General features: G+C 35.3%; 1 protein-coding gene across 7 annotated transcripts in view; it reads right to left on the bottom strand.

Moving 5' to 3' along the window:
- CDKL5 (cyclin dependent kinase like 5) overlaps positions 1 to 16,332 on the bottom strand; it is a 216,007-nt gene that overhangs the window by 136,994 nt on the left and 62,681 nt on the right. For all 7 annotated transcript variants that reach the window (XM_045472590.1, XM_045472595.1, XM_045472594.1 and 4 more), the window contains exons 2-3: positions 8,946 to 9,165; positions 6,395 to 6,429 (exon numbers count right to left, since the gene is read on the bottom strand). In XM_045472590.1, the coding sequence (XP_045328546.1) occupies positions 6,395 to 6,429; positions 8,946 to 9,009 (99 nt within the window). In that variant the 5' untranslated portion in view covers positions 9,010 to 9,165. The remainder of the gene's footprint in view (positions 1 to 6,394; positions 6,430 to 8,945; positions 9,166 to 16,332) is intronic.

The following is a 16,332-nucleotide window of genomic DNA, read 5'->3' as shown; positions in this document are numbered from 1 at the left end:
TTTACTTTCATTTTTGCTCCTGAAGTTTTGAAAAGTTGCATTAAAGAGCTAGTATAGGGGCGCCTGGGTGGCTCAGTCGGTTGAGCGTCCGACTTCGGCTCAGGTCACGATCTCACGGTCCGTGAGTTCGAGCCCCGCGTCAGGCTCTGGGCTGATGGCTCAGAGCCTGGAGTCTGCTTCCGATTCTGTGTCTCCCTCTCTCTCTGCCCCTCCCCCGTTCATGCTCTGTCTCTCTCTGTCCCAAAAAGAAATAAACGTTAAAAAAAAAAGAAAAAAAAAATTAAAAAAAAAAAAAAAGAGCTAGTATAAATCCCTTAAGCACAGACATGTATCAGAGGCTAACGAAATTACTCATCTGAAAAAGGTATAGAACATTCTTTTCTTTGAACTAATTATGTTTTTACAATTAGCATACAAAGAAGACTTTAACGTCCATCTAGTGCCCCAGCCAACTCATCCCCTGGTTGGGAGGTGGAGGAGTGTGTGCAGGAGGGATGGACAAATCATTTAGGAGTTGAGTCACTGTGAGAAGGATGAACAAGCTAAAGTCTTCCGTGTGTAGACAATGCATGCATAGTTAGTACCTGCCAGTTCTAACAGGACCATTTTTTTAATCCCATTTACTAAAAAACAAACAAACAAACAAAACAAATCTAGATTAGGATGATGAGGATAAAGATAACCATGAAGCTGGTAAAAGCTAAAAATTCTTTTAGTTCCTGGAAGAAGTTAGACTCACCTGGAAATTGACACATAAGCCATTATTACTTTTATTGATAACAAGACAACAAAAACATAGGCAGTTTGTCCCTTATCAAAAGACTAGCAGAATTTAAAATGCAAAATATTATAATACACAGAAATATGATTTTGGTAAGACTGCTGTAGTGTTCCAGGAACTTTTCCACAATTAATTGATCAGTAAGAAAAAATCGGTCAAGAGAGGAAACCACACAGAAGTAATGGTTCTATATAAGTGCATCTTTAAGAGTAGACAGAAGATATCTTCCCCAACTGATGATTCCTATTATCTTTGTTACCGACCCAAAGCCCATTTTAACATTGGCATCTCGTTAATCTCCATAACGCGCAATAAATTAAAGTCATTTAGGGAAGTGTAATTACTTCAAAAAATGATTATGGTGAAATAATCAATACTTAAATATTTCCAGCTTCCTACAATCTTTATTAAAAACCCAAGCCTCTCTCTAATTTTCTTCAAATGCTAGAAATTTTATAGACAAGAAGCAGGAACACACATCTTACTTTTATTTAAATAAGGAGGAAAGTAATGACAAAGAAAATAATCCCATATATTCAATTTCTCACTGTTGATTCATCTAAGTTTTATTCTAAAAACTCAATTCAGGGGCGCCTGGGTGGTTCAGTCAGTTAAGCGTTTGGTTCTTAGTTTCAGCTCAGGTCATGATCTCACGGTTTGTGGGTTCGAACCCCACATCAGGCTCTGTGCTGACAGCTGCAGAGCCTGCTTGGGATTCTCTCTCTCCCTCTCTCTTTGCCCATCCCCTGATCGCTCCCTATCTCTCTCAAAATAAACATTTAAAAAATTTTAAAAACCTCAATTCACATGTAAAACTTAAATCTAAAAAACAATTTAAGACTTGTTTCATTTAATGTGGAAAAAAACTGAAACAAAGTTTATTTTGTTTTAGTAGAAAATAACTGTGTGGTTTTAGATGGTGGACTATAAATCTGTCAAATTGGTGATGGTTCATGGACTTTTCCTCAAGTATCTTCTTTAAAATAGTTCGTTGTTTTTTTTTTTTGTTTTGTTTTTGTTTTTTTATGTGACCAAATCATATTCAGCTTTTTGGTGGAAAACAAAATTAATGTGAAAAAGAAAAAGAGGAAATCACTAATTCAAAATACATAAAGCTTGCTAAAAATGAACCTTACAGCAAAAGACAAACTGCTCATAGTAAATGATAACAAATAACCAAAAAATGGCTTTTAGTAGGGGAAAATATGGGTATTGCTGAGTAGTGAATTTTTATTAAATATATAAATATAAATATATATATATATATATATATATATATATATATATATATATATATTTTGCGAGAGAAAGAGAAAGAGCGTGAGAGGGGGAGGGACAGAAAGAGAGGGAGACAGAGGATCCAAAGTGGGCTCTGCATTGACAGCAGTGAGCCCAACACAGGGCTCGAACTCATGAACCGTGAGATCATGACCTGAGCCAAAGTTGGATGCTTAACTGACTGAGCCACCCAGATGCCCCTGCTGACTAGTGAATATTTAATCAAAACTATTCCTCCTAGTACTCTCAATCTCAATTTCTCAACTCTCAAAATGGAAAATGGCACAATCCAGATTTTTTCTGCTTACTCTCTCCTTAACCTCTGACTTCAACGTACCATTTCACTTAAAGAGGTCATTACTAAACAGCAACGTTAAATGAAATGGATTTTCTCACCCCTCAATCCTTATCATCATGCATCCTGTTATGGATTTTTACATTGTTAGTGAATACCATTTTACAAAATCTTTCTTCCTTGCTTTCTAGAGGTGTGCCTCCGTCTCCTTTCGGTAGGACTATTTAAGGATGCCCTCAACTCTGCTCTGTACTCACTCTTGGAAGGTCCATAACATTTCACAGTTCCACCTAGTCCATGTTCAAGTTAGCGATTTCTGATATGAGACCAAATCCTGGTTCTACCACTTCTTGGCTGCAAAATCTTGGCCCTAACACATAACCTCTGTATAATGCCTCAGCTTTCTTATCTGTAAAATGGGTATAAGAGTAGAAATGTTGTAGGGAGTAAATGTAAAGCATCTAGCAGAGTTAGCCAGCATGCGTTAGATGCTCAATATGTGGTACTTATAACCAGGTTTGGTATTCTGCTGCCATTTTACTCTTTTTTTATGAAAGCTAAACTCATTATTTCTCCCTCTAAACTTATATCCTTTATAAGTTTTTAAATCAGATAAATGATACCAATGATTTTTCACTTTACCACAAACCCTTGGGATCATCTCTAATCTTTCCACAGGAACCTGGTACTCTGTAACAGCTCTCAAAAGTGCCCTTCATTTTTGGTTCTGTAATTTAAGTCCACTTTATTATTTATTAAATATTTATACGCTCTACCCCCAACACTGGATTCTACATGGCTTTGTATAACCAGTTATCCCAAGAGCATGTCACCTACTAATTCAAAACAAACAAAAATTTCTCCTGTGTCAACCCCAGCCACAGGAAAGGAAATACATGAATCGGCATTTCCCTGTCCTAGAATCAGTTAGCATTGCCCTCCAACCTCTCAAACAGGTTGCACGATCTGTCATCTCCAGTTCTAATCACATCCCCCTATGTCACTGCATTCCATTTTCCCTGCTTTAAGGATGACCTCTTTGAGCTTCTGCAAAGAAAAGTATGCAGTAAAACATGCCTCCCCTCTCATAAGTACTTCAAAGCAGACATGCAAATAAAAAGAAAATCAGCACTGCATATCTGGAGAGCAAAGGTCCAAACCAGAACCTAAGTAGTCCTGAGGTATCATAAGTAGCCTAACACTTAATATATGAATTTTCATATATAAAACTCCAATGTGCATATATATATATATATATATATATATATATATATATATATGTATACACACACAATAAACAGAAGCTGTGGAAAAGAGTACAGTTGCATTTTTCTTTTCAATTAGGCAGCATTTCAGTAAATTAAGAAATATGGTCTTTGGCCTGGAATAGCCCAACATCATATTGTGTTCACAAAAGACAAGATACATTTGTTTATAAACATGACCTCTAAATTTCTTGCAATAGGACCCAGATTAAAGCAGTAACTTTCTTTCATATTTGCTCAAATATATAATGTCCTAGGAATTATTTAATTGTATATACACCCATGGCCAACCCTCTCCAAAAGATGGCAAATTTATGCATAAGTGATCGCACATACCTATGCACACATAATCACACAGACCTGATTTATACATTTTATAAGCATTTCCCTAAATTTGTAAAAGCTATGCAAAATATACAGGCATGATCATTTTACATATAATGGATACAACAGGGAAGATGATACCCATTTTTAACTATAACATGAGATTTCATAGTAATCCATTTGATTGATTCTAAAGGATAAATCTTAGAAGCATCAAATTCTCTACTTTTGGATAATGGGATAAAGATTTGAAGGTCTGATTCTAGCTGAAAAAAAGGATATATCTATAACAAGTCTAATGACTAAACAGCTGCAGATTCTAAAAAGAGTTTTATATTACTCTGAGTTAGGCACTAATTTATGCTTTACATTTTCCACCCAGCAGTATCTTTTTAGATGCATGAAAGGAAAAAGCAACAATACTTCGAGCTAGTCTGCAAATCTCTCAAATCTCTCATTTAGTGAAGGGTCGTAAAAAGAGATACTTTTTAGATGCAGTGTCATTTGCAGAAACCTCTTGGGTTATTTTTTTAACTACCTATTATTCTACCTCTTTAGACCATAAGCCATACAAAAGAAAGAAAACTATGGTTTATTCATCCTTATAACTAAGTGCCCTAGGAATCAGAGGTCACATTTAGAGTTGGCTTCCCAAGAGCAGAGATACCTATCTATCCTCATGTACTTTCACTCTGGGCCCATCTTGCTGGCACTAACAGTGTGTATTATGAGAACCAGGTACAGGTAACAAGCGTATCTTCACAAATGAGTAAACCAGACACATGGGAAGGTAAAAACATGTATTAGTTGAATATATTCAATTAATAAAGTTTATGTTTACATAAAAGGCAGAAAGAGAGCTTAGATAAGGTTAAAAAAAGCATAGGGGGAACAGTCACAGGAAGAAGTGTGACAAGACTGAGAGAAAACACTGTTAGAAGACTTGCATTATGTATCAGAAATCTTTCAATTTTAAAACTCAAAGATTAAAATTAAGAACTAAAGCTTCCATTAGCTATGCCGTATCAACAGAGCCAAGGTATAAGAGGAAGTATTATGTTCATGAAAGAGTCAAATTTAACTTGGAAACGAACAACCTATTTCCCTTGAGTAGTATCCACCAAGGAATTTTATTTTTTTGAAGCTTCAGAAATTTAGTATAACTCAAGGCAACTCATTACTGGTATAGAAATTCATTAGAGAGCTTTCCACTTGTTTAATTTCCAACTGCAGTAATATTTGTTAATGAGGTATTCAAGGTGCTAAATTTATTTTGATTACATTTATTATTTTAAATTCTTAACCATCCTGAATCAAAAACCACAGTATTCCACCCATTTTTTTGAGGATTTACTGGCAGACATCTTCAGATAACTATTACCAACATAAGATACTTTGAACACTCAATTTCAAGAATAGAAAATTCATTGAACCAAATTAAGAGACTTATGATCTAAATCCCAAATGTACATCAACTGCCATGAAGACTTAAATCTAAAACATACGATTTTGTACAACAGGAAAGAAAAAATAAACATAAAAATGGTATCCTCTTTATTTACACATATATACACATACATATATGTTATGATAAATAGATTTGAGAATTTAATTAAATGAGTTGGACTAAATTGTTAAGCTCATCTCAGACATAAATTAAACCATTAGAAAATACCACAAAAAACTTTAACCTTTGGTCTCAACAAAATTATACACATAATAGCAAGAGGCCAGATTTTAATACTCAGACTAGGTATATCATGACAGAAAAATATTTAACCTAACATTTAAAATTGTTACAGCTTCATCAACACTTGCCATGTTAAAGTTAGTCTCTGAGTAAAACACACTTACCTCTGAGCAACAGCTGTGGGAAACTTGAAATAACTTCCCTGAATAATTGGTGATTAGTGTAACAAATAATCTATATCATAAGATCCATCACAAGGTTTTACAAGTGTAATCAACTACAACCAGTAATGATAATCATGTACTATTATCCAAAGCCCTATTTCATACCAAACACCAATCCACTACCTTTCAAAATCTGGATTCAGATCCATCAAGCAATCTAAGTTACTGGCTCCATGCAAAAAATACTGGCTGAATACTCCTTCTTGCTCTTAAGTGCTTCAACATAAATCTGTCACTGCATTGATTTCTTCTCTGTCACCTTTTCTCTCTTCCCATTAGGAATCTTTTCACCTATACACATAGCTCAACTGAGAAAAAAATACCATATGACCACAAATAACTAATGACTACCTAATCATGATAGAGCTTGTCCAAAAGTACTCTCCCTTTTCTGGGTTCACATGTTTATTCCACTTTATTAAGCATCATTATCATAGCCAACAGTTTTAATTATATGCCCACATGCACAGAACAATACGTTCATTTCTAAACAGTTAAACATATACAGTATTTTCTTTTTAAAAACCATGTACTTGCCTTGTGTCTGCATTTAAGCACAACTCCATAGGCTCCTATAATAAAAAGAAATAAACAATTAGGGGCACATATACAAACTATAGCTCTTAGAGAAATAAAAGTTCTATTATATTTACATTGGTTATCAGTAAAATGTTATACTACCTTGTTATAATAATGAACGCTAAAATGATAGTACTCTGCAGAAATTATGCTATGAGCCACATACAGAGAATGGATATTTATGTTTTTTTATAAAACAAGAGTATAAGCAACCCATTTTCCCAGCAAGTATTCTTAAATTGTTTCTCTCTTTTTAAAAAATTGTTATTTTGAGACAGAGAGTGCGCAAGTAAGGGAGGGGCAGAGAAAGAGAGAGGCAGAGAGAGAGAATCCCAAGCAGGCTCCACACTATCAGTGCAGAGCCTGATGTGGGGCTCAAACTCACAGACCATGAGATCATGACCTGAGCGGAAATTGATGTTTAACTGACTAAGCCACCCAGATGCCCCTGAATGTTTCTCTTTTTAAAGAACATTTCACTTGAGACATTTTAATTTAAGCTTAAAAGTTCTGGAGACAAGATGTGGACCTAAGAACTTTAAGAGTAAAGGAAAATTAACGCAAAAGATTCTAGAAAACTTAAAATTTAAAAGCTAATGACCTCAGTCCTAAGAGACATTTAAATCCTCTTCTAGGATACCTGAATGTCTTTCCTGACTGGCAAAATAGTATAGGCTTAAACATTCCAATTAATAACTAGTAGGAATTGCTACAGTTTTGCCATAAATCAAAACTCAGTACAAGGACACAGACCACAAGCAGTCCAAGGCTTTTTGGCCATTTATAGTCATGGACTTCTACTTTCTTCAGTATATTTTGATGAGATTCATGACTACCTTTTGGGTTATTCATCCTCTTTTCTAGCCAAAAAAACTACTTCCTCACAGGCAGAACAGAGTCAACAGCAAGGTACCCAAGAAACTGAGGTTAGAGTTATATTGTGACAACCTAATTAGTAAAATCAACATGTAATGTATGATACTTGAGGTGTGTATAAATGTCAATAACATTAAAAGACAGGCAAAGCCTGCACACATCTATGACAAAGGGACTTGAGAGAGATGAAATTGGGAAATGTGTCTTGAACAGAATCTAGGGAACGAGAACAAGTTTCCCTCACTTTGGTAGAGATGGATGAATCGTATTATCAGAGTCAGGATGGATTCAGCTACTACAACCATCCAACTTAATTCCACCATCACCAGGCAATCCTTTAATCCAGATTTAACTGCCCATGCCATTTCACTACAGAGTTAAAATGCACTGGGTAGGCTACAGGAATGTAGAGTTTACTAGACAGTTTTTAATTTACTTAATATATATGTATTTCTTAGCCACTCCAGATCTTAAAGCAAGCACCCAATGATCAGACTATATTTTGTTTCTATTTATTTGAAAAGGATTTAACTTACTATCTAGAACAGCTTTATTGTTCACATAGGTAAATCTTTAAAACTTCTTTTAGCATTCACAATTTATTTGAAAATTCGTAAGATATAAAATTTTTATAACATTTGCTTTAAAGATATAAATGCTAAGAAACCATAATTATAATCACTCATACCCTATTAAAAGAATCATTTCTCAAAATCCCCATAAAGTTATCTTTAAGTCAAAAGCAAAAATTACTAAGAAGGAAAATTCAGGAAGACTTATGAAAAATGAATTACCATATTTCATCAAATTAATGATGTCACTGATCATAAGCATTTTATGTACTAGTGGGGGTGGGGGGGAAGTGCTACCAATTAAACCATGACATGCTATAAATTATAACACACATCCTGATTTCAGAGATGTTAAAATCTGATCAAGTTGTGAGCCTCAGAACTTATAAAAATGTGGTTTACCATTCTCAAAGACAAATAGAGAATAGATAAGTTATTCATTTATTTACCGTGTATTTAGTAAAATTTAACTTCTAGAAATAAATTTTAAATTATTCAAAATAAGACTGATATAAAAATAAAATGTAACAAAAAACTATAAAGAAACCATAATTGCTAATTAACACAATGAAATGAAGGCAGCCTTAAGAAATCTCTAATTTGGGGCGCCTGGGTGGCTCAGTCGGTTAAGTATCCAACTCTGGATCTCAGCTTAGGTCATGATCTCAGTTTGTGAGTTGAGTCCCAAGTCTGCTCTGCACTGACAGCAGGAAGCCTGCTTGGGATTCTGTCACTCCCTCTCTCTTTGCCCCTCCCCTGCTTGTTCTCTTTCTCTCTAAATAAATAAATAAATAAATAAATAAATAAATAAATAAATAAATTTTTGAAAAGAAACAGAAAGAAATCTGATTCATTAAATTTTAAAAGGTTTTAAAATGTTATTAACTTTCAATTGGAGAGTAAAACCCAAATAGTTTAACCACAATTTTATTTTTTATATTTTACTCAAACACATATCTCAATAAATATAGGTAAAATTAATAGGATCTGAAGTAGTAACTTTTGTAGTGGTAGGTATAACTACATACATTAATCACAAACTCAAGGAATGCTAAACTTACCTTCACCTACAACCCCAAGGATCTCAAATTTATTCATCACATTACCAATGTTAGGAATCTTCATGAAGACAAACTCCTCTTTTGATGCAAGCCACAAAACATGGCATCAAAAAAGAACTGAGAAAGTTGTGCAGTAAATAGAAAATGTTGAAGGAAGAAATTCTCACAGGTTGGCAGGAACTTTCACATTTTGTTGTAATGTGAAGTATTAAATGATTCCCTGAAAGAAAAAACACAAAAGCCCTAAATTTTATATTCAGCACTCTAATAATTTATCCTTTGTGTACATTTTTAAAAAATCATGTTAATGTTTCATATACTAAAAAAAAAGAAGAAAAATAATAATAAGAGAGAAGAACCCAAAATGGAACAAAAACAAATGTACCTAACTGTATTTGAAATGAGTAACATAACCACTCTGCAAAGGGGTCAAGGGAAACAGAAACGACTCCAGGTAACTTCTAAAAACAATGTTTTGGGGTGCCTGGGTGGCTTAGTCTTTTAAGCTTCTGACTTCAGCTCCGATCAGGATCTCACATGATCTCACAGTTCCATGGGTTCGAGCCCCACATCGGGCTGTGTGCTGACAGCTCAGAGCCTGGAGCCAGCTTCAGATTCTGTCTCCCTCTCTCTACCCCTCCCTTGCTCATGCTCTGTCTCTCCCTCTCTCTCAAAAATGCATAAACATTTAAAAAAATTTTTTAAACCAATGTTTTAACTACATACTCTCTTTAAGCTATAAACAAAAATTTTTTTTTCTAAACATATACTTAGATATTTGTTTTTACACAAAGATATGAAAACTCTTTATGTGTATTCTTGGATTGAGCAAATAAGTAAATAAATACATTGTGGATGATGAGTTTGGTTTCTTATTCTCATAAAAAGAAGTTACAAATGGGAAAAGGGTGAAGGCTTGGAATTAGAGCTAAACATATCAGCTCAGTTCTCAATACATAGATGCAGAAATAGATATAACTGTGTATGGAAATATATATAGACATACACATATATTCCCTAGCTCTATCTGCTGAGGGGGCCTAGAAGCAATGACATTCCAACATTCATGGGCACAGCCAGTGCACCAATGAAAGGAACCAGGGTTCCTCAGAGAAACGGCTGATTCCCAGGCAAGAGCAAGGAAAAGTACACCATGGGACCAGGATATATTTTTGTGGTGCCAGAAAAGAAGGTAATGCTCAAAGAATGATGGGGGCATGTCTAAAGGACACAGGAGTCAACTTGAGTCACTTCTGTTCAAATGAGAAACATCTCAACAGCAAAATTAATAAAAATAGATTATAATCCACAGAATAAAATAAAAACACACCAGTCCTTACTTACATAAATAAATGAAGGGAGAAGGAAAAGCTCTGAGAGTATAATTCCAAATAATAAATGTAGTGATGGAATTAGAAAATCACCATTTGGCAACCACCTTGGTAATAATTATTTCAGGCAAGTATCATCAACATATGCTGAAACTAGTGGTTGAAAGTCTGATGGAAAACAGGATATTATCTAGTCTCAAAGTAGCTCCACTACAAAATACCCGTTAATTAAAAGGGGAAAAATAGTAATTTCATAGTGTAGAATTCTGTCAGACACCACCTTAATTAAATGATCAAAGTTAACATCATCAATAATAGGACAAGCCAACATCATATGCCTCCTGATAGGATGCAATAAAACACTTCTGTGGCATTCCTTCCAAAAAGGTAAAACCTGAATCTCACCATAGGCCGCAACAGACAAGCCCAAACTGAGGGACATCCTACTAAATAACTGGACTATATTCTTTACAAAATGTCTAGGTTATAAAGGACAGGGAACCAAGTAACTGTTCAAAGAAGCTTAGGAGACATGATAATTAAATATAATGTATGATCCCGGACTGGACTGAAACCTGGAGAAGAAAAAAATTTTTTTTGCTATAAACTATTATGAGTGATGTACAACATGTGACTGTAGTTAATAATTCCTTATTGTCTATTTGAAAGTTGCTAAAAGAGTAGATCTTAAAGGTCTCATCACAAGGAATATGGGGCACCTGGGTGGCTCAGTCTGTAAAGCGTCTGACTCTTGATTTTGGCTCCAGTCATGATCTCACAGTTCGTGCGTTCGAGCCCCGGTCGGGCTCTGCGTTGATAGTGCAGAGACTGCTTGGGATTCTTTCACTTTCGCTTTTGTTTTTGCTTTCTCTCTCTCTCTCTCTCTGTCTCTCTGTCTCTCTCTCTCTCTCTCCCCTCATCCCCTGCTCGAGCTCTCTCTGAAAATATATAAACTTAAAAAAAAAAAGCAGTTCTCATCACAAAGAATAAAAATTGGTAACTGTGTGTAGTGATCAATGTTAACTAGACTTACTGTGATCATTTCACAATATATACAAATATCGAACCATTACATTGTACACTTGAAACTAATATGTTATATGTCAGTAATAGTTTGATTAATATTAATAAAGCACCCCAGAATCTCTAGAATAAGACAGTCTATTAAAAAATTTAACAAACAAAAAAAGAAAGAACACCAACATTTTTAGAGATAAAGTTTGCAACTTAAATCACTCAGGGCAAAGAATAAGTACATGTGTATGGAAAAAGAGAAAAAGGATGATTAAAATGTTAACATTTGGGAAATCTGGGTCAAGGGTCTATGAAACACGAATTTCTTTGTACTATCTTTGCAACTTTTCTCTAAATCTGAAATCATTTTGTTTCAAAAACTACGCTATCTTTATGAAAAATAACAGCTGTGCTAACACAAAATATTGGTTTCAAATGAAGAAATAAAAACCAATAAAGAAATTCTTTGTTGCCTATAAAATTTGAAACTTTTCAAAAATCAGTACCCATGCGGTGTGGAAAAGTACTGACTTGAAGTATGCCTTTTCATATGCTGACGTTAGGAATACAAACTGGCACAAACTTTCTAAACAGCGGAATCCCCATAATTAAATGCTTTTAAAATGTTCATATCTTTTTTTATATAATTTTTTAACATGTTTATTTTATTTCTTTATTTTTAGACAGAGTATGAGCAGGGAAGGGGCAGAGGGAGAGAGAGAAAATCTCAATCACACTCCACACTCAGCGCAGAGCCTGACATGGGGGCTCAATCCCACAACCCTGGGATCATGACCTGAGCCAAAATCAAGAGTCAGATGCTCAACTGGCTGAGCCATCCAGGGTACCCTAAAATGTTCATATCTTGATAAAAGTATCTGACAAAAACCTACAACAAACATCATTCGTAAAGGCAAAATCTTAGACACAGTCCCTTTAATAATTAAGAATATGACAAAAAGTCCTACTTTTAATGCTTATTAACATTATTATTAAACATTATCCTGATGAATTATAGCCATCTCAGTAAAATAAGAAAAAATAAACGAATAGAACATATTGGATTGGAAAGAGAAACAAAATAGAATTTACAAATATTACTGCCTACACAGAAAATTCAAAAGAATTTACAAATCACTTGAATGATAAATGTTAACAAGGTAGCTGAGTATAAGCTTAATATACAAATATCAATTGTATTCATAAACATCAATAAACAGAAAATGTAATTTTTTAATTAAATTAAATTTTTTAAATTAAAGTTTTTTAAACCACATTTACAACAAAAGAGGCACTACAGATTTAGCATAACAAATATATGTGTGTATGTGTATATATATATGTATATATAACTTTTTTCAAAGGCATCAGAGAAGACCTAAATAGAGTTAACCCAATTTTAAGGCTGGAAGAGTCGATACTATAACGATGTTAATTCTCGGAATGCCTGGGTGGCTCAGTCAATTAACCAAAACTTCGGTCTGGCTCAGATCATGATCTCACCATTCGTGAGTTTGAGCCCTGCATCGGGCTCTGTGGTGACAGCTTAGAGCCTAGAGCCTGCTTCAGATTCTGTGTCTCCCTCTCTCTCTGCCCCTTCCCCGTTCATACTCTGTCTCTCTCTCTCAAAAACAAATAAGCATTAAAAAATAATAATCAATGGTAAATGGCAATGACATTTAAAATGAAAAAGATGTCAACCCTCTCCATAGTAATCTAAACCATCAACAAAATCCCAATCGAAAACCCAACAGGGCTTTCTGAGGAATTAAAACAAGCTGACTCTAAAATATATATGGAAGAACAGAGTTCCAAATACTGCCAACACCCTCCTTATAAGAAAAGTAGGAAGACTCGATCTTGAGGGTAGGATCTGGGAGAATGTCCTACCAAATATATTCAGGCTTAGAACTCAGCTATAGAAATTAAGACAGGATGAGGTGCCTGGCTGGTTCAGTCAGTTAAGCATGCAACTCTTGGTCTCAGGGTCATGAGTTCAAGCCCCATGTTGGGTGCAGAGATTAAATAAATAAAATGTAAAAGAAATTAAGATAGGGTGGTCTTGGCACAGAGATAGACAAATTTGCCTTTGAAACTGATGTGAGAGCCCACAAGTAGACATACTTCAATATCCCTATGGCTCCACACTCACCTACCCCTTCAATCTTGGTCTCCACACAAAATCTTTAGAATAAGTCACATCATGTCACTGCTTTGCTCAAAACCCTCAAATGGCCTCCCACATTATGAGTGAAAGTCAAAGTCCACATGAGTCACAAGGCCTTTAAACTCCCTTCCTCTGACATCCAACTATTCTCTCCCCCTTGGCTCACTTCACTCTAGCAACACTGACCTCCTTTCAGTTCAATATATAATAATAATGTTTACTTTAGGCCAAATTCTTATTATCTGATTTTTCATTCAATATTTACAAATAATGTTTTTGCAAATTAGAAGCAAAAGAAAGCAGATACTATACTTGTTTTAGAAAACTTTAGTTTAATGGAATAATAAATTTTTAAAGTACTACTGACATTTATGGGGCACCTGGGTGGCTCAGTCGGTTAAGCGTCCGACTTCGGCTCAGGTCATGATCTCGCGGTTTCTGAGTTCGAGCCCTTCATCGGGCTCTGTGCTGACAGCTCAGAGCCTGGAGCCTGCTTCAGATTCTGTGTTTCTTTCTCTCTCTGCCCCTCCCCCACTTGTGCTCTGTCTCTATCAAAAATAAATAAACGTAAAAAATAAAAAATAAAAAAAATAAAGTACTACTGACATTTAGAGAAAACGTCACAATTTCAGAAAAATATTTTTTTTTTTAACATTTGAGAAAGAGACAGAGAAAGAGGGAGAGGGAGAATCCCAGGCAGGCTCTGTGCTGTCAGTGCAAAGCCTGACACGGGGCTCGATCTCACGAACCATGAGATCATGATCTGAGCCAAAATCAAGAGACTGATCCCTAACCAACTGAGCCACCCAGGCGCCCCAGAAAAATATTAGTAAGTATATCATTCATTGCTTAAATAAATAATTACTGACTGCCTAATACATTTCAGAGAATGGGTAAATAGGACACATAAGATAGCAGTGAACAAGATAGACAAGGTCTTTGCCTCATGGGGCTTCATATTTTGCTGGGGTGGGGGAACAAGATTATCATCAGATACTAATATTTGTTATGAAGGGGGAAAAAATGAATGACTTTTAAAAAAAAATTTTTTTAACGTTTATTTATTTTTGAGACAGAGAGAGACAGAGCATGAACAGGGGAGGGTCACAGAGAGAGGGAGACACAGAATCTGAAACAGGCTCCAGGCTCTGAGCGGTCAGCACAGAGCCCGATGCGGGGCTCGAACTCAAGGAATGCGAGATCATGACCTAAGCAGAAGTCGGACGCTTAACCGACTGAGCCACCCAGGTGCCCCAAAAATGAATGACTTCTCAGAGGCCTCTCTAAAAAGGTGATATTTGACGTGAAATAGATCAGTAACAAGAAGGAGTCAGCCATACGAAGATCTAAGTCAGTCACATTACAGGTAAAAGATGCTCAGAGTGCTTATGAGAATGAATTATTCTTTCATTTTCTCTAGCTTATTTGGAAGAACACCCAGGAAACATTTAAATATCCAACTCTCTGACAATAATGGCATGGCTCATTTCAAAGGAAACTTGAGGTAAAAATTAAATCATCCACACTAAGAAGACCTCGCCCCCCCCCCCAAAAGTGATGCATATAAGTATATACAAAGAAACATTAGGTCCTACCTATTCTCTGTAGAAATCAAAATTAATACAAACTGGAAATCAGAATTCAAATGTGTGAGTAAATGTATAACATAGATGTTAAGAACAGTCTTTTAACTACCAGTATTCATACAGAGAAAAAAACTTAATGCCAAATTGAATTTCACTATAATTTTATATGAATAACACTGAGTTTTTTTGGGAGAGAGAGAGAGAGCGTGCACACGAGTAGGAGTAGAGGCAGAGAGAGGAGGGAAAGAGAATCCCAACCATGCACTGTGACCATGAGATCATGACCTGAGCCAAAATCAAGAGTTGGATGCTTAACCAACTGAAGCCACCCAGGCACCCCTGAGAATTTTTAAGACCTAAAAACTCAGACAACCTTAGCTTCAAATAACTAAGTAACTTGGATGAAATGTCCTTTTGAGGACAAATACAAATATTGGAGGAAGTACTTTTTTTAAATGGCCTAAAAATCCCAAAGACAAGATCGTAAAGTATTAAATGGCTGAAATCAAGGCAAAAGAATAGGACCCAGAAAGGTAATCCAAACCACCCAAAATGGTTTCAACTCTCAGGCACTTGAAGATCCAGAAAAAATGGGAGAAAAACAGGCTTGCTCTTGAAATCCTTACAAATCCAGGGGCAAAAGTCAAAGGCAAGATTATGCCACAAGGAAGAAGTTTAATAAGCCACCACTCAAAGTAGAAACCTCAGAGCTACACTCCCAGGATAAAGGAAAACAGAAATAAATCAATCCTTGGATAGACTTGAATTCTAGTTTCATATTATCTGAGTGACCAAAATAAACCAAAGTTACTGAGGTGGTCTCACATTCAGACTGGTAATGTCACCAGCTGTCTGGTGTTCAAAAAGGGGGGATGTGAAAAAAGGCAAGTCTCTGCAGGAAGATAACATCAACCTAGGCCTTACAATATTGCTACAGATAATTTCTCATTTACAATGAGCAGTACATAATATGATACCAAGAACAAGAACCAATAGAAATGTGTGAAGCAGAAAATGATCAAGACATGTAATATTAAAATTATCAGGAATAACCTATACAACTATAGGGTTGAATTAATCAAAACACAAAGGTTGAACATTTTGACAGAACTGGTAGGTCCAAAAGGTAGAAGACCAAATTTGAAAAATAAATGAGAATTCTAGAACTTAAAGACTGAGTAACAGCAAAGGAATTCAATAGATAGTTTGAAGAGAAAGATATCAGGATACAGAAGATTTTGAACATATTTTTTAAACTTGACCAAATGAACACTGTAGACTGTAGCAAG

Source organism: Leopardus geoffroyi, chromosome X (assembly GCF_018350155.1).
Source record: "Leopardus geoffroyi isolate Oge1 chromosome X, O.geoffroyi_Oge1_pat1.0, whole genome shotgun sequence".
Lineage (NCBI taxonomy): Eukaryota > Metazoa > Chordata > Mammalia > Carnivora > Felidae > Leopardus > Leopardus geoffroyi.
The sequence above is the reverse complement of the archived record's forward strand: the minus strand, read 5'-3'. Positions and strand labels throughout refer to the sequence as shown.